Raw genomic sequence first — 24,982 nt, 5'->3', positions numbered from 1 at the left:
CGATGTGAGCTGAATTAAACATCATAGTATGGTGTACTTCAGTAGGCTAATTATGATGGTGGCATAGCTTGTACTGAGGATAACTGGCGAGGGTCCCTAGAGAGAGAGATAGAGAGAGTGTGTGTGTGTGTGTGTGTGTGTGTGTGTGTGTGTGTGTGTGTGTGTGTGTGTGTGTGTGTGTGTGTGTGTGTGTGTGTGTGTGTGTGTGTGTGTGTGTGTGTGTGTGTGTGTGTGTGTGTGTGTGTGTGTGTGTGTCACTCCGGAGCTAATCTCGCTAACAGCTGAACCGGTCTGCGTCACCGATCCGGGGATGGGAGGAGGGGTGACAGGGCGGTAGTCATGGCACTAATTAAACAGTGGACTGCTAGATGGAACTAATGAGAACTATTGGGATTTGCCTAGTTTGTACAGATTGTTATATAAGTAGGCTACTGTATAGATACAGTACATTCATGTCTTGTTTACATAATACTGTACTTCATATGTGTATAGTATACTTTGTGTGTCTTTACATTAGGGAGTATTTGTGCAAACTCGGTTGCCATTGGGTATAATATCTGTGTCTGAGTGACTTTTCTAGTCTGCTAGCTGTTCCAGGCGGCCACCAAGGTAATTGCTAAATAGCTCAATTTGTAAAGTTAATTGCTGCAATTTACGAATCATAATTGCTGTAAAGGGAAAATCAAAGGTGATTCAGACATCTTCCACACAAAGCTATCCTAGTGCTGTGCAGCTTGGCCTAGAGAAGACGTACAGCCCTATAATCACCAATACCGGCTAAACCCACTATTTGAGTATTAACTCATTCCCTGCCAGACTTATTTCTGGCTGTGTTTGCCCACTGCCAGCGATTTAGTGTTTTTTATAACTTTAAAAAATTTTTTTTTTCATTATGATCGCAAGTGCAATTGTTTCTAAACACACAGGCGAGCCGGGCACGCCGCTCAGACAACAAACATTCCGATCGGGGCGGAGTCTCTCTCCTCCAGCCCAGTGTAAAAACACCATGTTTCGCTATGTAAACGGAAAACTCACTTACTTTTTTCACCTCGCCACAGACCTTGCTAAATCCCTTATGATCGCGTGTTCAACTGTTTGTAGACACACAGGGTAGTTGTGTGAGTGGCCCAGAGAAGAAATTTTCAATCGGCGACATTCCATTTTGCAGTAGCAGCAGTTTCTAAACAGCGTCGCTAAACAGCATTCCACGGCGGAGAAATGCAAAGCCGAGAAAAGACCGTCTTAGGGCGGGACCTAAACAGGAAGCGGACGGAAACGAAAATCTTCGATTTGACGTATTTCCGTATCCGGGTGTGCTACAATGAAATGAAATGTAGAGAGATGAAGGAACGTGAGATCTTGTTTTTAAAAAAAAACGTTTTCAAAATTACGTTTTTTAGTCCTAGGCAGGTTTGGTAATTGGAAAAAAATACGTTTTTTACGTCCTAGGCAGGGAATGAGTTAAGAAGTGCGCAAGGGGCGTTCCCGTGCAAAGTTGCTATTTTGGGACACTTGCCTTACCCGCAAAACACCTGCCCTGTGTTACAATAATACTTTTTTTGAAAAATCGTGAAAAAGTGTGCAAATCTTTTAATATAATGTATTTTTTTAAACTCAAATGTTAACTCAAATCTTTGCTTCTGGGGGTCCCTGGAACAAAATATTTTATAATATTAGCACTGTGTTATATGAATGGCCTGCCTATATAACACTAGTCATTCCAACCACTCAAATGTGCTTTACAATGTTACAGGTTACAGGTTACATGTACACATTGATCCTTTCACACACACTGCACATTATGTGTTCTACACACATTTTCACACACATTCACACACTGACAGTGGAGGCAACCGTGCAAGTCACCACCCTGCTTATCGGGAGTGTCTTGCTCAAGGACACTTCGAACAGTTGCAGCAGAGAGGACGAGACTGGAAAATAAGTAGTCAAATCTCTGCACAATCTTTCCTTCGTCTTCTTTTCTCCAAAGCAGACCATGTGGTCGTCTGTGGATGCACATGCTAATGTACTGCTGCTGTGTGTTTGTCTTGATTATGAACAGTTTTCTTTGATATCGTACGTTGTACATTGTTCTGTCTATGTCTGGGTTTCTCCTGTCATGTCTGTGGCCAAAGAGTCTCTCTGTACACGTTCAACTTTTGTCTTTTAAATGTTTTTTGTCTTTTGATTTTTCTTCTGCCTCCTGGTGATTCATATCTTTATCTGGCAAAGATGAAATATGAAATCTCTTGCTGTCACAAATGTTACCATTGTCTAGTGTACTACCCCACACACACAAAGGCACGCGCACGCACGCAGACGCACGCACCCGTACGCACACACTCATGCACGCACTCACTCACGCACTCATGCACGCACGCACTCACTCACGCACTCACTTACGCACACACGCACTCACTCACTCACTCACTCACTCACTCACTCACGCACTCACTTTATTGCTTTACTGTATCTCTCTGATACCCACAACAAGACAACACAAACATTCCGATCCATTGCCTCTTTGCTTTTTTGCTGTGTTAAGTAACTCGCCCCCCTTCCCCTTCTCCCCCCTCCCCATCCTCCAGGTATTGGTGTACTTTGAGTTGAGCCGTCATAATGCTGATGCACCTGTGTAGTATCAAGGTCAGTGTCTGCCCCGAACCACACTGTTTCACTTGCTAACCACTGTCTGTGTCACCCATCCATAACGCATGTCTGTTGCATTCATGTTGACTGAAACGTGGACTTGAGTCCAGGTTTTTAGTCTGATGTGTAAGGGGTCTTAATGTGTAATGTCAATGATTTGCAATCATAACCAAACCAAAGATAACATTGGTTTGTATCCTTGGCATACTTGGTGATTACATGAGTGCGCCCGTCAGACTGAGTGGTCCTGAAACTTGAAGTGATGAAGTTCTGGTTGGTGTTGAAAATGGAACCATCCATTCTTTTTATTGTATCAAATTAACTCTCCAGATTGTACAGCACATTTCTTTTATTGCTAGCTTGGTGACATATCAGGCATAGCCTGGATGGAGGATGGCCAGCTTGTCTGGCCCAAATCAACTCTGTTGTAGAACATCATATGATAGGCTACGATACAATTTGAGACCAGTCTAAAAAAGACCAATGTTAAGCTAAGCTCGTGTTACTGACCCCTTGTTCAGTCTGCCACTACTTGTTTATCTTTTAAACAGGACATTTGAGAAGAAAAAACAAATAAAGCAGAAAATAAAGTAACACAGAATAAAACAAAAGGGAACCATACATTAAAAAAATAAGAAAAAGAAAACAACACAGAAATAATAAGGTGATGGATTTTTTGTTCAGTTATTTAAATGAAGAGAAGTACAGTTCAGACATGAGTCAGCTCTGTTCAGATTTAAACAGTGCCCCCAGTGTGTACCTCCCACTTCGCTCATTTTAAGTAGGTAGCTGTCTACTTTGTCAATAAGTCTGAAAGAGAGGTTTTCCAGAGCCACTACCTGACCAAGTTGACTAAACCAGACATTCACGGAGGGGGCAGAAGGAGTTCTCCACTCACACATCATACGTTTATGTCCCAACATTAAAGCCGTTTGAGGCCACTCTGCGTCATAGGCTGTCAGCTCATCAAGGGAACTAGGGTTACCCAAGACGCACATATTTGGGGAGAAGGGAATCTCGCATCCAACATTACTCTTAATGTGATCGTGAATCTCCCTCAATAATCACGTATTAAAGGGCAACAGTCTGCCACTATTATTAGTAAATGGAAACACTGCTGGCAATCCAACTGAGGGTTCGTGCTTTTTTCGATGTTTAGATCAAAGCCATTACAAAGTGTTTAGGTGCTTTCCCACCGAAAGATAAAATATGGGACAAAAGTAGTGTTCATTTGCTTGTTCAACTAATCGCCTCGTCAATAACTGCACAGTAAACAATGCCGAATTTGGTTTACTTTACTTAAAGGTCGGGTCTATAATGCATTATAATCTATTTTATGACTAGAATATATACAGTAGATCATCATTTACCATCAAGCTGTCTAAAACACACAACGAGGGTGTGTTTTTCCTTCTTCCCAGCAGGCAGCTATAGCCTACTGCCCAGGGACGATTGATCATGAGTCATGACCTCCCGCTCGGCAAGATGGTCCCGTTGGGAGTAAACATAAAGCAGTTTGTTAACTCAAATACCGATTTGGGGGCTTTTTTGTTTGCAATCACAAACAACAGATGTGTATCAATGGAACCAAAGGGACCCATAATTGCAGCTTACACTTGCACACCCAAAACGTCTCTTTTAAGAGGCACCTGCTTGTTACTATTGAACATAATTCTTGCTATACTACAATATCGTTTATGAGCAGCAAAATCTGTTTCTGGCTGTGCCTCTGCAATGGTGTTGTCTTTCCCGTGTTGCTGGTTCCCGGTCGTTGGAGCTGGATGAATCAAAATATATCTATGCTGTTTGGCTGTTGAGACGTGAAGTGTGGGGGGTAAGTGAATGTTGATCGCCTCAGTTGGAGTGAAGATCCTGTATAGTGACGAAAACTTTGTTCGCGTCGCCCTGTTCGCGCCGCTCAATGCGGCATCGCACCAAGTCGCATCTTTGCATTAACTTGTATGTTATCGCGCCGCTCGAACACATATTTTATCTTCCGGTGGGAACGCACCTCAAGACTGTCACCCTCTTCATTCCTACTTAAATTGATGATGGGGTTTTGGGTATGTAGAGGGTTCTAGGTTATTTACACAAATAACCAAAGGAGGAAAAATAATTGATGCAGTCAGAAACCTGAGAGTGAGACAGCATGGATAGAGATTAGAGAAAATAGGATTGCTGAGGACAGTGTAGGAGAGCTGAGAGAGACAGACAGTGAAAGTGAGCTGAGAGAGATTCAGTAAGAGAGCTGAAAGAGACAGTATAGGAGAGCTGAGACAGACAGTGTAGGTGAGATCAGTGAGAGACAGTGTAGGAGAGTTGTGAGAGAGACAGTATAGGAGAGCTAAGAGGGACGCCGATTGTTGGAGAGTTGAGAGAGAGACAGTGTAGGAGAGCTGAGAGGGACAGTGTAGGCAGAAAATAACAGATTTACAAGCTAACAACAGTTTAGCTTGAAAATCTGTCCTTTGTTTAGGGCAAGCGACCACAGAAGCATGGACCTACACTGTTGCTTGAACTCAGAGTTAACACTAATTATATATGGTTTTGCAGTGTAATCGTAAACCTGTGTTGCAGGTTTGAATCCTACTCTACGCATACCCAGTCTCTCGCGACCATTCTAATGAGGCAAGAATGTGTGATTGACATTGGAGCTGCTCAAACTCCACTGGCAACAAGCCAAACGTAGATGTTGTGGAAAGAAAATGTGCCCAAATACACCGTAATTTACCCTACTGTCACAATGTCTACAAAATCAGACTCACTTTGGATGGGATCCACAGTAAGTCATTGTGGGTTCCACGCACATTCGTCCAGCCTAGTCCAAAGGCATCATAGTTTCCTATATTTCACAATATGCCATGGCCCATATTTCTGCGCCCAGATACACCTCACATGCTGTCATCCAGAGATGGCAGCATGTGGGAGTCACTGTGCTGCACAGCAAGAATAGATGTCACATCAGCAGGTGGAATCACATTTTGAAGGCCCTATCATTGTATTGGGGAATTTGACTAGAGCTCTGTAACAGTCGACTCATTGTCAAAGCATTAACTATTCGAAAGTCAAAAGAGAGACTGCACTCCTCCTGGTACTCTGTGTTGAGTATAAGTGAAGTGAAAATATTTGTGTAGCACCTTTAAAAATGGATATAACGACATAACACATGCATGCATCGAATTATGCAAGTGCTAAGCCAAACAAGTGAGTTTTAAGTCATAGCCTACACTGATTAATAGTAATCTGGGAAGCATTTCAACCACAGCAGAATGTGTTTTCTTTTGGGAACACAGCCACCAGCCCTACTAAAACATTTATTAAAAGAAAATAGAGGGTGTGGTTGCTTCTGTGCAGTGACATCTCAGTTGGGCTATCATTTTACATACAGTACTGTATATGAAATGAGAAACGATGCATTATGACGCCAGCATTCTGTTTTCAGACATCCTGTTACAGATATCACCAATTCTGCACTCCAAAGTGTCCAAAATGTCTAACTGCTATTGCTATTAACTGTTATGCTCTTATTCTAATGTAATGCAAATTATGCCATTTTGCTATGTGAATGAAAATAGCTAATTTTGACTAAATGCATGATAGGAATGGAAATGCATTTGTCAAATAAATAAATATAGCAAGCAATGTTTCAGCTGCTGTCTTGTCCAATAGTCAACAACTCTTAAAAGGCTTCACCCCTCAAGTGGTTGCTAACTGATGTAACATCATTCACACCAGATACTGTCTGTTACTACACTAGGGACCATGTCCACAGAAAGTGTTTTTTGAGCTGCTAGTGGTAAAGACACTCTTGGAGTGCTCCTCTTCCCAGCCCAGAGCATAACATAGCACTCATGGGCTTCTAGCGTTTTCCAGCAGAGCACCCTGGACGCCTCAAGTATAGAATATTTCCCATCTGGGAGAGATGTACTGCTCATCAAAGCACTTTTCTATGCAGAGGGTTGCAGCGACTCGCCCACAAGCGGCACACACTGCATTATGTGGCAGTTTCTGGACAAGCAGTAATATCCAAAGCGCTCCACCACTCAAAGAAAAAAAATACACTTTCTCTGAAAATGGCCCCTAAGGATGTAACGTTGTCTGTTGGTTGGATCCTCCTGAATCAAGGTTGTGTGATGGAGATGACTCAGATGATGTCACTCTGCAGTGAGTGTCCATACTATGTGAGATAATCATGTGGGATTATTGAATATAAGTATTGGGAACTGTTTTCGTTAACACCATGGAAACATAAGGCAAATAAACCTCAATATTCTAGATGTAGAGGGTGGGGTGGGGTAGATAAAACCGCCCTGCATGCCACAGTAACATTAGTGTGTTTGCCAGCATGCTCCATCGGTGTCACCCCTCCCCCACACCGCTACGCTATACTGTCTGTCTGGCTGTCTTTTTACATTACCGTGGCGCTACAGTACCATGTGTGCATTCACGCATGTCTCAGACTCGGTGTGTTTGGTGCTGTGTGCGAGTGGGTGTATGATTGCTTTACCGGTTGCAACGAATGAAGAATAAAATGTAATATCACCATCTACAACAGTGGTTCTCAACCTGTGGGTTGGGATCTCCAGGGGAGATCACAACGCCTCGAGGCGTTCACAATATTCATAATATTATATATTTATCTGTGGAACCGTGTCAAACTAAATGTAACGCCTAAACTCCTACAATTCCAAGTACTTGTCAGGGTGGGTTGGGGGTCCCCAGTTCAAATATGATTATTTTGGGGGGTCGCGGACTGAGAAGGTTGAGAACCACTGATCTATACCAGCAGCTTGCTCGGTTCGTGCTTGCCGCACTATTGGCTGAAAGATAACTAATATCCGATATGGCTGTGGGAGAGAGCTGGAGACGCAGATAATGGCCACAATGTCAGGTCAATCTTTTTGTAATTGAACTGCCCTGTTATTAGACCAATTTGGAGGCAGCCGTTTGGTCTCAGCATAAAGACACCGCTGCCCTGCCTTGTGGAGCTGCAGCTGTGTCGAAAGCAGTGGAAATTGTTTGGTTGCATCATGGCTTGTTGTTTATTTTATGGTCCCTGTTCGACAGATATGAAACGTCAAAATTTGTCAGAATTTGAAATGTAACGACTTTCAACCAGCGACCCCATTTTGGGCCTGTCATTATAGCTGACAATTTACGAGAATTTCAAGTATTTGCAAGAATTTGCAAGAATTTGCAAGAATGTGCAAAACTAGCGAAAAATTTGACACATTGTGAGCTTGTAGAGCAGCAATTTTTGCTATATTTAAAATGGGGATTAAGTGGCCCTTGGCAGGTTTCTAGGCTGCATAATGAGACAAGAATACTGACTGATGATGTCCCATGCAAGTCAGTTTTTGTCAATGTATAAAATGTGCCACAGCAACCATTAAGCTCTTTAAGTCAGTTAATTCAAGGCTTACAGTCAGTTTCGCATCCAGTACTCCTTTAAATCATGAACTCTATTTACTTAGTTTTGTCCAACAACTGGTAATTATCATAATAACTTCATCACTCTCAGTCTGACGGGCACACATGACCTCATCCCATGGACGAGTCAAACACAAAGCATGCCAACGCACATCTTTTACCACACTAAAAGGCTAAGATTGAAAATGGTCTTTTTAGCCTGCAGTTCAGTTATAATGATCCATTTGACATTTTCCACGTTGCTTTCACAATTCCTTGCGGTCATGAAAGTGTTTTTGGTCTAACTCTTTAAATTCATTTATTAACAGTATTAACACAAACATTCAACGCGGACAGTCATGACATGAGGTGCAAAAATATGAAAAAAACAGCCTCACAAACTAACCATAACCCTCAACAAGGATGCAAAGTATTGTAATTCATCTTCAGTGATGAGAAAATAATGTTTTTAGTTTGGACATTTATCTTCACATGCGTGTGTGTGTGTGTGTGTGTGTGTGTGTGTGTGTGTGTGTGTGTGTGTGTGTGTGTGTGTGTGTGTGTGTGTGTGTGTGTGTGTGTGTGTGTGTGTGTGTGTGCGTGCGGCGTGCGTGCGTGCGTGCGTGCGTGCGTGCGTGCGTGCGTGCGTCTACCTACATGCTTGTAAGCAATGGTAATCCTGAAGAGCAGTGATGAACAGAACCCCTCATCTAGTTCTCCTGTGTGTGTGTGTGTGTGTGTGTGTGTGTGTGTGTGTAGAACTTGTACCAGAACAGGTTGCTGGGCCTGGCAGCGATGGCCTCCCCGACGCGGAGCAGCCAGAACCGGGGGCGCTGTAAGGACAGCGGGCCCAGCCTCGGCTACAGCCCCGAGAGCTACGCCCTCAGCGGTCTGAACCGGGAGCCCTTGCTGCTGGCCCTGCCGCGCTCCACCAGTGACACAGACCTGGTCTCTTCGGACAGTCGATCCACCCTCACCGCCAGCTCCTCCCGCTACACCATCGGCCAATCACAGGAGCTGCTGATCACGTGGGACATCAAGGAGGAGGTAGATTCCGGCGACTGGATCGGCATGTACCTTGTCGGTGAGTCAGGCTGGGTCTTATTCTGGTATCAGTTAAGAGCTCATCATGATAATAAATAATAAAACATGTAAAACATTTAATATGAATCAGAATTCATTAATAAAGCCAGCTGCCTGTAGCCGAGAAGCCTAATATTTACTTTGGCACGGCAGCCAAATCGGCTGCCTTGCTAAGTGGCCAGATGGGTGTGCCACGTGCATTTTCAGAGCATGTTTATTTTATTGATAAATCAATCAATTGTGTTCCGGCTTCGCTTATACGGAACCAACATAGTACATAAGTTCTTATTTATTGATATCACAATGAAAACAAATTTTCCAAGGTTTTAAAGAAAGAAATATCAAGTCATTTTTTATATTAATATGTACTAGTCCATACCCGGGGATGTGAGCACTCAAAGTATTAGCAGACTTTGGGTTATGCACTGTGTACACAGTATACGGTATGCTTAGGTAAACTTTAGGAGAGAATTAAGGCAGCTCCTTTGATCATGGCTGTGTGTAACAACCCGGTCAACTCATTTACCTGACATTGAGTCGTAACTCGTTACCACAACCATGAGAAGTCCATGCTTACATTGTTTCAGGCAGCTTAGCTATTTGTGCAAATAACATGACGTTCATGAGAACATTGCGCTTGTGAATAAACGCTCTATGTGCGAGCGCTATGGACATGATATTCAAAGCGCTCCCCTGCTCATAAAATGCATTGAGTGGACCCGGCTCCAAAATCAAAGTCCTTTATAACTGTAATGGAAAAAACAAGGAAAAAACAAGGCAGAATTTGTCCACAAGTTGCAGGAAATAAGCAGACTTGGCAACGCTGGCTATAATGCCATTGTCTGGGAGTGTGCTCAGCAGCTCATTGGCTCATTACTCAAAACTGTAAAGACAGCGTCAGTGGAGATGTTTGGAGCAAAGCAAACTGTAAACTTTTTAAAGTAGCCTATGTCGGCGTATGTTTTCTGTGGTCCATGGTGGACTGGCTGACATCAGACAAACAGCATGCCTCAGGAGAACAACATACCAAAAATATAAGAACCCAAACACAAGTGTCACAGTTCTTCATGAATGAAACATCTCCTGAGATCGATTCTGTATGGGATATTACATATTATTTATCTGGTTGTGTTTTTTAACAAGATAGTATTTTTTTTTAATCAGTATTTCTATTTACCTGCCCTGGCAGCCTACATACAGTATTGGCTGCTGATGTGGGCATAGTCTAGGCTATTTCAGTAGACTAATAATGTTGTGTTTTTAAAGTCTAATAGATAAACATGTATTTAATATATATTAATCAATATAATTGAATAGTGTGCCCATTTAAAGAATAACTCTTATATATATTAATCAATATCATTAAATAGTGTGCCCATTTAAAGAATAACTCTTATATATATTAATCAATATAATTAAATAGTGTGCCCATTTAAAGAATAACTCTTATGTTGTTATGCTCATCTGGAAAACGGAATTCTTCATAATGGATTAACAGTTAATAAATACATAAATAAAATAATTAATATATAATAATTCAATATAATTAATATAAATTTCATAGATTTTTTATTTAGATTTCATAGATTTCTATGCATTTCAGGAGTTTGGGGGGCTGGCTCCAAAATAATTAAATAACCCTAACAACCCTAACCCTAAAACCGAAATAAAGTATCAGAAAAAACTCCCAAATCCGTGCGAAACCCGAAAAAAATCGCGCGCGCGTGCATGTGTCCCGTTTTTCCATTTCTGAAAGTTGGTAACCCTAAAGTGGGGGCGGGACAACTAGATTCTGACAAGTCTTGGAAAAGGCGCACTATGATTGGCCAGTAGTCAACGCGCTGTGAGCGCTGTGATTGGCCAGTAGTCACTTTGAGTGTCAGTTTGCCTACGCAAAAATGTCGGCCGCGATACGAGTTGCTCCAACGAACTGCAGAGGCCAATGAGGTATCTAGGTTTCTATATCTATGGCCTGGGTGACCGTATCCGTGACAACAGAAATGATCCCATAGCCTGGGAACCGTAACCAGGACAACAAAGCCCGCGGCCGGGCATGCTCAGTAACTTCCAAACTCATCTCAGAATTCACAAAAAATGCTAATAAACAGCTTAAATTTGGGAAAAGTGAAAAATGGCATTCGTGGCTGTCTTCCTAGACCTACTGTAGGCTAATGGTCAATCCCTGTGTGCAAGTTCAGATCAATTGCTCAACCCACTGAGAAGAAAAATGTGTTCAGACAGACAGACAGATAGACAGACTTTTAGAGTTAGTGTATTGGCAATTATTTGGGCCCACTTGAAAATACCATCGAGGCCCACCAGTGGGCCCCGGCCCACAGGTTGTAACATAAGAGGATTAAATTACTTTAAAGGACAATTTGTGATTTGACACAAAAATAGGTCCTAGGTCACACCTTTGATATAGGCCATTATACTACTGGGGTGGGAACAGCATGATCTTTTCAATAAGGATATAGGCAATTTTACCAGAGGTGGCCAGTGTCATGGAGAGCTGATTTAGGCAAAAATAACATTTTCCACAAAATGTCTGAGAACTATTAGAAACCCCCCATCATGTGTATGTAACAGTGGTTCCTCTCTCAACTCCTTAGATGAGATTCTGTCTGAGAACTTCCTGGACTACAAGAACCGAGGAGTCAACGGCTCTCACAGGGGGCAGATCGTCTGGAAGGTCGAGGCGGGCTCCTACTTTCGAACGGACTGTAAGTACACGCCCCACCTTGCATCTCAGTGAGAGCTAAAGGTTTTGTTTACACATTCGACTGTAGCGTAACTCACTTAAGGGTCTGTAAGCTAAAAGGATAACACAAAAGGTCCTGGGGACTTGTTTTCCATTGTGGTCCTACAGTATGTGTTCAATACATCAACACAGCATACACAATTAACACAATAATACATGTCACCAACAAATGCACAAACACTAGAGATGGGAAAATTACTTTGTGGTCTCCTGATAGATGTTTTTTCAGGACAATTTTGAAATAATTCAGTGTTACGCATCCATGCTATTCTTTTTCCTGTGGTCAATTAGTTCAATAGTTAGTTATTTTAGGTGAGATTGGGCTGGCCATCCCAGCGTCACTGACACCGTGGCCAATGGTCCAAGCATCCTAGAATGCAGACTCACTCCCTAACTTCTCCTCAGAGCTTGAGCTTGTAGATCTGTTACCTTTGTAATTGTTTTATTTGAGTCCTGAAAAGTTTTTGTCCATTTTGTCCATTTTGAACATATGAGGTTACCTCTAAATGCTAAGTGGGGTCTATATTATTTCGAGAGATAGTATGTTTACCTGCCTTGTAGTTACTTTGTAGCACTGACTTGTTTAATTATATACGACTCTACTTACTTGACTACTTAACCCTGTCGCAGGTTGACGAGGGTCACTTACTCACTCTGGATAAGAATAGTGTCTGATAAATGCCGAAATTGTATATCGTTGGAAACTCTGTGATATTCAGTTCTGGTCAAATAACACAGAGCTGATGCTTTAATTTAAATTGTTAACCACATGAACCCCAGTGTCCTTATTATGGGCATGTCATAATAGGCGAAAATTCACCAAAAACATTGTGATGCGTCGTGAGCTTGTAGATCTGCTATATTTTCTGCAAATATCTTTGGTGTAGAGGGAAAATAGGAGGTGACTCCCGTCAACTAAGTATATTGGTTTATATGTAAGTATATATGTATGTCATCAGACAAATGTGGTTTATTTTCATTCTTCTAACAGCTGGCCATGTTGTATATTCACCTTGGCTTGCGATTGGGCGCTTAGAGAAATAGGGACAGGAAGGCAGAGATATTGTGGTTGCAAAATGGGACATTCGTCAAACTATGCCATTGCTGCGTTTAGGGAGGTGAGTTGTGAATTGGCTACAGGGAATTGAGTAAGGATGGAAGGCACAGATAAGAAAAGCGGGAGCGAGAGAAAGAGAGAGAGAGAGAGAGAGGGGAGGTGGGGGGGCGAGTTTACAGTGCATCGATTTCCCCTCAAGCCATAACTCTCTGCAACGACAAGCAGCTGAGTGTCTATCTGACATCCGTTTGGAAGAATTTTTGTCACAGTGCTTGAAGTTGAAAGGTCAGAACATCAGCCAGCTCTGCAGTTTGTGACCATAGAGATATTTCCTCTGTGCCGGCGAAAGACATCTATCTTTGCCTTGTTCATTTGTATAGCTTTCCCCAGTTTGTCAGCTTCTACGAGTCACTAGAGATCAGCCATGGTGGCCGAGGCTGCTATGAGTGCCACGTGTTGTCGGAATCAAATCCAGGCAACATGCTAGTCTTTAGAGTTGTCGATACTGCCGATACTGCCTAAAATACTGGTATCGGTATCGGCGAGTATGTCTATGCCATTTCAATACCATGTAATTTATCACATGATGATATGTCATTTACAGTCATCAATTAATTTGTATTTATTAATGCTTCAGCTGATTGAACTACTACTTGAACTACTGCACTACTGTTCTATGCTCTTACTGTACTATTTAAATGTATTGTACTAACTTGTAGCTGCACTACATTTTTATTAATTCCTAGATCAGTGGTTCTCAAACGTTTTAATTTCAAGGACCCCCATAACTCTGAGAATGTACAAATGGAACCAAATGGACCCGTAAGGGTCCATTTGGTTACATTTGTACACTCTCACAGTTACAGACCTGTAAGGGTCCATTTGGAACCCCCTCAAATAACCCAGAGAGTCCCTGGACCCCACTTTGAGAGCCACTGTCCTAGATTATTTTTTAAATTACACACTGGTACATTACATTCAAATTTGTCATTGGGAAGTGGGAGGAGTTTCTATGAATTGTGTGACTGTGCTGTCTAAAAGCTGCAGCAACAGCCTTGGCGCTAACTGACTCATCGCCCCAATATTATATCATAGCTGTCGGGCAGAAACCTTGCACATTATCTCCATATTTCATTGTTATGTTTTTTCATGCACTACTCTGTGGTATGACAGTGTTGCGCAAAAGTAGCAAAAATAGTCAGCTTTTAGTTTGTTAGTTTACGAGAAAAGTACTAAAAAGTCCAGAATTCTAAATGTACTTGAGTAAAAGTACAAAAGTATTGGCATCAAAATGTACTTAAAGTACCAAAAGTAAAAGTTTTTTCATTATGCAGAACGTCCCAACGTTCAAGTTTTCAAATGTATAAAAATCTTTTGAAAATAGCAGAATATTTGGCCGAATAGTACTCTGGTCACGCTTGTGACCGGAGTGGTGAATGTATGTTTTGTAATAGTGTTTCATTCATATACCCACCTACCTACCTACCTACCTAATAATAATCAATCTGCAAAGTAACTAGTAACTTTAGTTTTCAAATAAATGTAGTGGAGTAAAAGTACAATACTTGGATCCGAGATGTAGTGGAGTAGAAGTAAAAGTATTGGAAATTGGAAATACTCAAGTAAAGTACAAATACCTCTAAATTGTACTCAAGTACAGTACTTAAGTAAATGTACTTAGTTACTTTCCACCACTAACTAACTACCTACCTAAAAGCAACAGTTTTGGTCATACAGGGTTTTCGCCCGACAATGACAATGTTCAGTCCCCTGTGAGGGGTAGTGAGGTAGGAAGAAAGGCAGGAAGTCCGAGAGACTGGAAGAGAGGGATAAATAGAAGTAGACAGAGAGAGAGAGATATTGTGGTCGCAAAATGGGACTTTCATCGAACTGTGCCATGGCTGTGTTTAGAGGAGGTGAATTGTGAATTGGCTACAGGGAATTGAGTAAGGATGGACGGTACAGATAAGAAGAGAGGGATTGAGAGAGAGAGAGAGAGAGAGAGAGAGAGAGAGAGAGAGAGAGAGAGAGAGAGAGAGAGAGAGAGAGGAGAGAGAGGGCGAGGTTGCAGCGCATTGATTTTCCCTCAAGCCATACATCTCAGGAACGAGGTTGACAACCAGCTGAATGTCTATCTGTTCTTGTCATCTATCTGTGTATGTGTGTGCTGTGGTATAGAAAGTAACTTGCAACTCAGGTCCGTTTTACTAAGAATAGAGGGTTTAAGTGGTTAGCTACTTAAGGGGTTTAAGTAACTAATATGGTTGACCGGAGCTCTATACTAGTGCCTTTTCTGTTATTACTGGGAAAGTTTCGCAGGAAAATAGACGATCGACAAGCTCACAACGCGTTGCAACGCAACGCGTTGTGAGCTTGTCGATCGGCTATTTTCAGCGAAAGCTTTCCCCACAATGTGGATGCTGCGGTCTAAAGTGGTTAAAGTGGATTATTTTGAGCTAGTGGACTGGACAAGATAGCAGGTTGACCTGTCATGTTTTTGTGTAGTTCTGGAGAGCAGAGGGTTTTGTAGTTTGAACCTGAGCCAAGAGCCAGGGTGTTTGAACACCTTGGCCAATGGCCAGCTGACCTGCAGTTACCCTCCATATCTACCTGTGGAGACTGCTCTCCAAGGCCCAGGGTTTCAACTCTATTCTGAATTGTCCACATTCCCTATAGTCCAGTGGTGGATCTCAAACATTTTCATGTCAAGGACCCCCAAATTGTATGTATGTATTTGGCCGTGGACCCCCGTCAGAACACATTTTGTGCCAGGGATCCCATACAAGATTTGTGTTGGTAAAATGTTTAAAAAAATAGTCAACATCAATACAACATATTTTGTTCAACAGATGTTGATGCTATATTAACTAATTTAGCTGGAACCCCCTCAAGGACCCCTGGGGGTACCTGGACCACACTTTGAGAACCACTGTTCTAGTCCACATTTGCTGCCCAGGATTCTATTTTGAGCCGCATCCCCATGGGTACAAAGTGTACAGCACATACAGTATGCAAAAATGTGGGATTCTCATAAACAATTGATCGCTGTTGGGTGGAACAAGGTTTCCACCCAACAGCGACGAGTATGTCCAAAAGCTCACAACGCTTGTGAGCTTGTAGATCTGCTATTTTGAAAAGATTTATACATTTGAAATCTTGTGAAATGGGCCTTTCTGCAGAATGAGTACTTTCTACTTTTGGTACAGTAAGTACATTTTTATACCAATACTTTTGTACTTTTACTCAAGTACATTTTGAATCCCGGACTTTCACTTGTAACAGAGTATTTCTACATTTTAAGGATGCATTGATACTTTTACTTTTACTTAGTAAAACAAATGTGATACTTTTTCCACCACTGGATATGGGTATCCTGTGTGATAAACCAATTATTGCCCAGCAGTCGTCCTTGGTATCTAACCTTGGGCCTGATTGCATTAGGCCATACATCAGCAACCATGGATGTGATAATGAGGTGCCTGCTGGCTCAGGGATTTTAGATATCGTAATATTGTGATGTGGCTTAAGTGTTTTCTTTTCTTGCCTTTCCCTGGTATGTTCAAACATTAGCATAGTAGAGAAAATATCTAGTAGATCTGCTACTTTTGCTACAGTATTTTCGAGATATTGTTTTGGGATTTTTTAAGATAAATACATACAGTATAGCTTGCATACAATTTGCAATTTAGGCATATAGCTCTTAAAGGAGACACACCATGAATTTCACTTTTTTTTTTTGGGGGGTATTTTTTGGGCTCCCCAGTGTCTCTTGTACCCCAAAAAATATTTTTTTTTAACATTCAGTCATTCATTCTCATTTCAGAGATTTTCAAAATGGGCGTGTCTGAACAGGCCATCTCAGAATGGCAAGTTTGCTTACATCACCAAACTTTCTGCCCATGTATTTTGATGTATTCTGAGTATTTAGAATTGCTCAGTAGCACCCCTCTGCCCAACAGGACGTTTTGGTATTGCAGCTGAAAGTGCTTTATAAGCCTGAGAGAATTGACTTGGGATGAGTATATCTGAGTGTTGATTTAGGCTCAAACCTTTTGAAAATGGTTTGAGGGACATACACCATATGATATTAAATATCAAATATTTTTTTTAAATTCATGGTGTGTCTCCTTTAATCCAGTGCGATTTACAGTAAACAAGGTAAACACGAGGTAAACATCAAATGCATAGAGATAGTAATTTAGGATCATAGGTAAACCAAGAACCTATCATCAGTCTAAACAGTATAATATTAAAAAAACAATAATCTGTACATTACATTACATTACATTACATTACATTACATTGCAACTATACACACTATAGGATGCCAGGTATACAAATGTACCTGGCATCTGTATACATAATTTGCTATCTAAATTACATTTTAACCTTTGCATAAGCCTGCAAGGTCGTCAAGGCTAGGGGAAGTGCTACGGCAAGTGCTATGGGCTAAGGTGGAGTCTAAAGAGGTGTGTCTTCAGATTACGCCGGAAGATTGGGAGTGAGTCTGCAGTTCTAACTGCAATGGGGAGTTTGTTCCATAGTTTGGGAGCCAGAAGGGAGAAGAGTCTGGGACGTGTGGAGCCTTGTCCCGGATGTTTTTGGGATGGTTCTGACAGCTTCCCTGTGTTAGCTGATCTGTTTAGTGAGCGGGAGGGGTTGTAGGGTTGGATCAGGCTTTGAAGATATGGGGGTGCCATACCTTTGGTTGCTTTGTAGGCCAACATCAAGGTTTTGTACTCCGTGCTGGGCAGTAACTGGGAGCCAATGGAGAAGGGGGGAAACGTGAACATTTTGGCTGGTTGAAGTTCAAGCGCGTGCTATGGCATTCTGGATCATTTGGAGGGGCTAGTGCACATGCCAGGAGGTCAGGAGCGAGTTACAGCGTGCCTTGAATGAGGGCTGACTGTCCAGGTCAACACCAAGATTCTTGGCCCTGGTGACCGAAGTCACCAGGGCGTAGTCTATGGAAATAGTTAGATCCTGCTTGGAGCCGGACTTACCTGGGAAGAAGAGAAGCTTGGTCTTGTCTGGGTTCAGCTTTGGGTGGTGAGAAGACATCCACTGTGAGATGTCAGCCAGAGATGTCAGCCAGACAGCCAGAGCGATGTGCTCTTCCACCTGAGTGGCAGAGAGGGGGAAGGATAGAAACAGTTGAGTAGTGATAAGATACAGTAGATTGTGAGCTGAGATGACAGCGCCAAGAGATATACTGTACATAAATACATACATACTGTACACATACATACACGTACATATACTGTATGTACATGCATACATACATACATACATACATACATTCATACATTCATACATTCATACATTCATACATACATACATACATACATACATACATACATACATACATACATACATACATACATACATACATGTACTGTATTTATTTATTGTTGCCTATGCCCAAACTAGGGACAACGGGCCTGCAAGTGATTAAGTTGGTGTGTTTGCATGTGAATGTTCTTGAGCAGCTAGAGGACCTCTCTACTGATTTTGGCAACCGGATGGCCTTTCCTCTAGCGCCACCATGAGGTGGCATTAGGTGCACACATAATATCTCAGAATCTAATTGGCACATTGTTGGTAATTTTTTCAAAATGTCAGTGGGAGCCTTATACAGAATATTGTCTCTGTCAGGTGGAAACTTGATATGTCCAAAACTGTAACTTTTCAGGATTATAGAAAATAGCAAAACGTAACAGATCTATAAGCTCAAAAGTTTCAAGCTTGCGGATCTGCTACTTTTGTCTGACGCTGTATGATCAAGTAGGGCATTAATGTACGATAAAGCACAAAATGTTAGAATATGGATATATGTGCTTTCTGCCTGATGATATACGGTAATTATACGTATATAATAGTTTTCTTGTGTCTCATGTTTCCTCTCTCCCTCTCCTCCCTCTAGCTGAGACCAAGATCTGCTTCAGGTACTACCATGGTGTAAGCGGAGCGCTGAGAGCCACCACGCCCACTGTCACTGTCAACTACACCTGTGCCCCTGTGAGTCTCACACACACACACACACACACACACACCCCCCCCACACACACACACACACACACACACACACACACACACACACACACACACTCAGTAACGTGTTGCATCCGCGACTCGTTGTGAGCTTGTAGGTCGGCTATTCTTGTTGTGCGGCTGGAGCACATCCTGAGCTAAGACAAGTATCGATTATTAGTAAAACAAGTGGCCCAACAGAATGAAAAACGTCTTTAAGTAGGCGGGAGGGAATACTGTCTGATGGGCAGCTTGTGGACCGCAGGTGCATTACTATCTCAGAGAGTGAGGAGAGCGGTCAGAATAGTCTAAGAGAGCAGGACACTAGAGGGAGCAGGGTCAGGAGCACGGCTCAGTGCTTCAATGTGTTTATTCCTAAACGGAGCTCATGTTCCTCCATACACACCTGATTTTAATTACACATGGCTCTGTTTTGAATCTCGTTCAAGACGAAGTCAGGACGTTTTAAACGTAACCCATTAAAACTGGGAAAGTCATTTTAGATTTTAGCATTGGCTGTTCAAAATAGCAGATCTACAGCTTGTGTTTAATATTTTTTTTGTATACTTTCTTTTTTTTAAAAACACAAATCTAGTATGGGGGGTCACTGGCACAACATATTTCCAGATGAGGGGTCTGCAGACAAATACATGACATGAAAATGTTTGAGAAACACTGGTTTAAACAACATTAGGAAACAAGCCCAAACCCGCAACCTGCAACTACCAATATTTACAAACGACTTTACAGGAAAACAAGCCCAAAGTCGCTTATAATAAGTGGACATGGCAACACTGCTGGTGAGGCGAGGGAGACCTGAGGCCGATTTTTTAAATGTCTTCTAAATTCTTAACAGTTTTCTGAAAAATGTATGTTGTTACATCAGTGGTTCTCAAACTTTTTCATTGCGTTTCACAGGAAGTAATTAAGATTGAACTTTTAGGAATTGTTTACACAAAAGCTGCATCTATTGATAAATTCAACACGGTGCATAGTGTAATATAATTATCAGGATAGCTCAAATAGTCAGACGACTTGATTCCATTGCGGTCCCAGAATGAATAAAAGCAGCCATAAGTAAAGTTTCTAACTGATAACACTAACAAAAACAGTCATAATAAAATAATTGTTAGTAGGTCATTATGACCACGGATATGCTCTAAATGTAGGAAAAACATGTTTTTCCATTTCACTGCCACTTTAATCTTTGGCAAAGAGCCACTCCTTGGTGTCCAGGTATTGTAAAATGCCAGCCCGTCACATTGTTTTTGTCCGCACTTTTGTGTTGATTTCTCGTACAAGTCAACATCACATGAACAATAACTATATTTGTAGACCCCTTAACAGACGACGTCACACTGGTTGCAAGCGTCATACTGCGCAAGCGTCAAACCCATTCTGTCAGGTCTCGCTAGGGCGCGCAGCACTAGCCAACACACAAGAGGGGGTTGGGGTGTGCTGAAACCAGCGCACCCCGAAACAACAGGTTGAGAATTGATTGCATGAAACAATCACCTGTGCATCCAGTCTCAATGTTGGTAAACAAATAATTGGTCTATACAGTCAAAAACAAAAAATCAATGCCAGGCAAGAGGACATACTGTACCAGAGTCCATATCATATTTCACTGTAAACTACTGTCAACATTAACATTAACACATGCTTAATATATGCAATTAATTAAAAATGTAATCTTGTGTTAAAATGCGTAACACATTATTATTGTTGTTAAATATTTTATCTCTCAATCTTGTCTATATTATTTTGGCTCGCTAAAAGTGCAGCACACCTTTTGGTCATTTTGGTCAATGAAGGCAGCAGAAATGCTGCCCTAAGGGAAAATAAAGAAAGGTGGCCTGTTTGCTTAATGGATGCTCTCAATTTAAAAGCCTTTCAGACAACACAATATTTCCATCTCTGTGAAACTGTATTTTAAATACATGCTTGCTTTACACAAAAGCACAAAACATTAGACTTATAACCTAAAAGCCAAACGCCACAGTTAAAAGCACAAAAATGTATCCAAACAGGAGAATAGATTACATTTCCTTAGTGTTTAAAACATACACAGCAAAATCCTTTTAAATTATTATTGCATCCTTACCTGTACATTTTTTCACTCTCAGAGTTAATCACTTTCAACCTGCTATCCATATTGTGGGTATAGGCAAAGGTTTTCAAAAAATGTCCCTAAATGTCCCACAAGTTTTAAGGGGTTAAACAGTAAACACTGTAGAACTAAATTCAGTAGCCTATATGTTTTATGTAATCAGATATGAGATTAATTGTGATAACGTACTGAGCATTTAAAACATGAACCATTGACTGTCATCTCTACTGGTTTGTGTAATACTGCTGTTTGACGAAGGCAGCCATGACCAGAGGATGTGGTTTGGGAGTCACAACCACGCTGTGTTCATTTGTGTATTGATGGCTGTTGGCTCATTTACAAATGGAAGCATTTCATTTTGTGGCTTGTGTCAACCATTGTTTTGCTCCGCTGTGGAATGCTCCCTGAACTGGAATCCTCTGCTTCTTTATGCACACCTTACAGTGAGGTATAACCAGTGTTGTAGTGGTATTGTTTTAAAGGAGACACACCATGAATTTAAAAAAGATATTTGATATTTAATATCATATGGTGTATGTCCCTCAAACCATTTTCAAAAGGTTTGAGCCTAAATCAACACTCAGATATACTCATCTCAAGTCAATTCTCTCAGGCTTATAAAGCACTTTCAGCTGCAATACCAAAACGTCCTGTTGGGCAAAGGGGTGCTACTGAGCAATTCTGTCTGTCAAAATACATGGGCAGAATGTTTCGTGATGTAAGCAAACATGCCATTCTGAGATGGCCTGTTCAAACACGCCCATTCTGAAAATCTCTGAAATGAGAATGAATGACTGAATGTTAGAAAAAAATATTTTTTGGGGTACAAGAGACACTGGGGAGCCCAAAAAAGAAAAAGAAAAAAAAAAGAAATGAAATTCATGGTGTGTCTCCTTTAATGGGACGCTATTTTAAGGTGACTCTCCACCAAACAGTCTACTTCAGACTACTTCAGACTACAACAGACTGCAACAGACTGGTAGCCTGTTGGCAAAAGTTGTTATTTAATTCAGCACAAGCAGTCGGCCGATGCGCACATTGTTGTGCTAATTGTCTGCCTTAGAGCTGGCAGAGATTAGCCTGGTAAACCCTCCCTCCAGAAATCTCATTTCCATTTGATTTCTGGAGTGAGTCTTGCCTGATCCGCCTCTCTGCAATATTGGCTCTGTACGCCAAACTGATGAGCCTATCAGCGTCGTCGCTCATCGAGTGCAGCCTGAGTGCCTCCGACAAAAGACGAACGGCAGCCATTGTTGTTGTCCGAGTGCCTTCACTGTTTACTTTCGCTTTTAAAACGGTCTCTAACTTCTTTTTTGAGGCACGGAATTTACTATTAAGATATCGTTTGGATAGAATTTAGTTGTTTAACTTCATATATGTGGTCAATTAATCATGACAGAGCCTATTTAAAAATATAAATTTAGAGAACCGGCAGGGGTTACACGGTTGGGATACACGCATGTATCCCAATAAGGCAACCTATTTTGGGCATGGCCGTCTCAAAAGTCCCGTTGCGTCACATAGACTGGAGGTGGTAAAAATGAACTGCTGATTGGCTGAAGGGGAAAAACGATCATTGGTTGAAGGGGTTGTCAGTCAACGGTATTACTCCCGCCCAACTCCAGCCCACAGCCAATATTGCAGAAAGGCGGATCAGGCCAGACTCACTCCAGAAATCAAATGGAAATGAGATTTCTGGAGGGAGGGTTTACCAGGCTATGCAGAGATGCCTTAGAGCTGGCAGCAGCACTGGCCTGCAAGATCTTGCCAGTGTTGCCAGGTCTGCTTATTATAAGCGACTTTGGGCTTGTTTTCCTGTAAAGTCGCTTGTAAATATTCATAGTTGCAGGTTGCTTTTGTTTGGGCTTGTTTCTGAAGTGTAGTTGCTTATTTGGGCTGGCTTTGTAAAAATAGCTGATATAATAGGGCTCAAGTGGTGAAACTGGTCGCTTCTTTTGGGCTTGTTTTTAGACCTGTTCGCTTGTTTTCACTCTGAATCGCACCAAAACAAAACACATATAGCAATTTGAGCACACATAGCACATAGCTTTGCTTTGGAGTTGATCGATTGGTGTGGGAATTGAGAGTTGAGATTGAGAACATCGTATCTAGTTCAAATGTGCGACGGGCAAATGTCTCTGGCTTATTTAGGCTTGCTTCTGGCGCCAGTAGCATACGAGACGTCCATCTACGGAGACTTTACCCCCTCTCTCCCCCCTCTCCTCCAGCCTAGGGCTAATGACGGGCTCTAGTATGTCGGGACCGACCAAGCAAGTTCGGTTACTCATCGACGGGTTGATAGAGGTCCCGACCCGTCGGAACGACGATATCCGACAACAATTTGTCGGCAGGAGACGCTTTCCAACGCCTCCCAACACTGAGTCGGCCCGAAATTGGTGCGGTTGACAGCTGCCTTTAATGACGTCACGTGCACGTTGCACGTCTACACCTACAGTAGCAGGTCACACAATGGACCATTGATATGCTTCCAGCAGGGTCATTCCTATGTTAATTTACGCTGTTGACACTCTGCAGCTTTTGTAAGCTTTGTGTGTGTGTGTGTGTGTCTGTGTCTGTGTGTGCGTGCGTGCGTGCGTGCGTGCGCATGCTCCTGCTCAAAAGACTGACGGGATGCTGTGGTACTGCGTGCAATGAGCACTGCACCACTGGTTATAACAACCTCCATCACAGCAAACCTCACCTCTTCAGACTCCACTGCAACACTTCCTTATAGACGGATTTCCGCGCGACGTCATCACAGAGCAGAATGCGCAATCTGCGCATGCCTGGGGGTCCAGTGGGGAAAGGCGCGTTCGAAAATACAGCCCTGAGCGGCAGTGAGCGCACTGGCCAATACAAACTAATAGGCGAGTGTGCTCCGGTGCGTAATTTCCAAACGCACCCATAGGCTTCCCCCCGCAGCTGCGCGGTCATATTCCTCTCATGTTTACTAACAGGAAACCTGTCTATTATGTCTGTGTCAGGCCATCCAATTTGTTGACTATTTAGATACTGTAGATGCAAACTGTTCTTTTCTCCTTTCTTTCTTTTCTCTTTTGAGATAGATGCTAGGGGTGTTGTTTACTTGTAGACAGATGCTAATTATGTTATTTAGATAGATGCCACAGGTGTGTTTACTTGTTAGACAGATGCTAATTATGTTATTTAGTTATGCCACGGTAGGTGTATTTATTTTTAGACAGATGCTAATTATGATTGTCATCTACTCGTTATCGTAGTTGCTTACTTTGTACAGTAGCACATACGTGTTTTCTTGGCACTCTAATTCCTCCACCACTTAGGTTGAGAAAGGTTTGGCACATACTCTGGCACTTTGCAAGTCGCTCTGGATAATACAAAAAACTTCTGTAAAGTCATAGAGCTTGGAAGAGTCATTTCATTTTTAAATGTCAGATCAGGAAACGTAATGGAGATGCGCCCTAACCAGAATCAATTCCTGTATGTACTGGCGACAAAGTGCTTCTAAGATCTGAGTTCTGAGAAGAACATGATGCCCAATAGCTTAAATGGTGTGTTTGTGTACTGCAAAGTCAGTGAGTAAATGGGGCTGGTGGGGATGCCAAAACAAAGAGAGTGTAGCTCGCATACAAATGTCTGGGTCTTTTCCTTTGCACTCCATGTCAGTGGGGTGAATATAAATGACAGTTACCATAGGAACAAGCCTCTCTAAGTCTCTCTCTAGCCTCGATCTGATTCATTTTGAAACTGTGTCCCAGAGAGAAACAAAAATAGGTTGAATGGAAAAAAGATGCTTCCCATGCTGCGAGGCAATGGGCCGAATTAAGTTGTGCAAACACTTTTCAACTAGTGTCGGTGTCTTGTTTTTTTTCTGTACAACCTAGCCAAAGAGTGCTGGTTCTAC

The 24,982-nt window shown here is 42.0% G+C and overlaps 1 protein-coding gene across 1 annotated transcript in view; it reads left to right on the top strand.

Moving 5' to 3' along the window:
• Positions 1 to 2,600: 2,600 nt before the first annotated feature.
• The window catches only part of hecw1a (HECT, C2 and WW domain containing E3 ubiquitin protein ligase 1a), a gene marked incomplete at its 3' end in the record, with an annotated part of 89,045 nt that continues 66,663 nt past the window's right edge, over positions 2,601 to 24,982 (top strand). The window contains exons 1-4 of the mRNA XM_084048126.1: positions 2,601 to 2,646; positions 8,818 to 9,142; positions 11,754 to 11,864; positions 18,883 to 18,977. Coding sequence (XP_083904252.1) covers positions 2,620 to 2,646; positions 8,818 to 9,142; positions 11,754 to 11,864; positions 18,883 to 18,977 — 558 coding nt within the window. The 5' untranslated portion in view covers positions 2,601 to 2,619. The remainder of the gene's footprint in view (positions 2,647 to 8,817; positions 9,143 to 11,753; positions 11,865 to 18,882; positions 18,978 to 24,982) is intronic.

Source organism: Gymnoscopelus microlampas (genome assembly GCF_963454915.1).
Source record: "Gymnoscopelus microlampas genome assembly, chromosome: 22".
NCBI classification, from domain to species: domain Eukaryota; kingdom Metazoa; phylum Chordata; class Actinopteri; order Myctophiformes; family Myctophidae; genus Gymnoscopelus; species Gymnoscopelus microlampas.
This window is presented reverse-complemented; position numbering and strand designations above follow the sequence as displayed.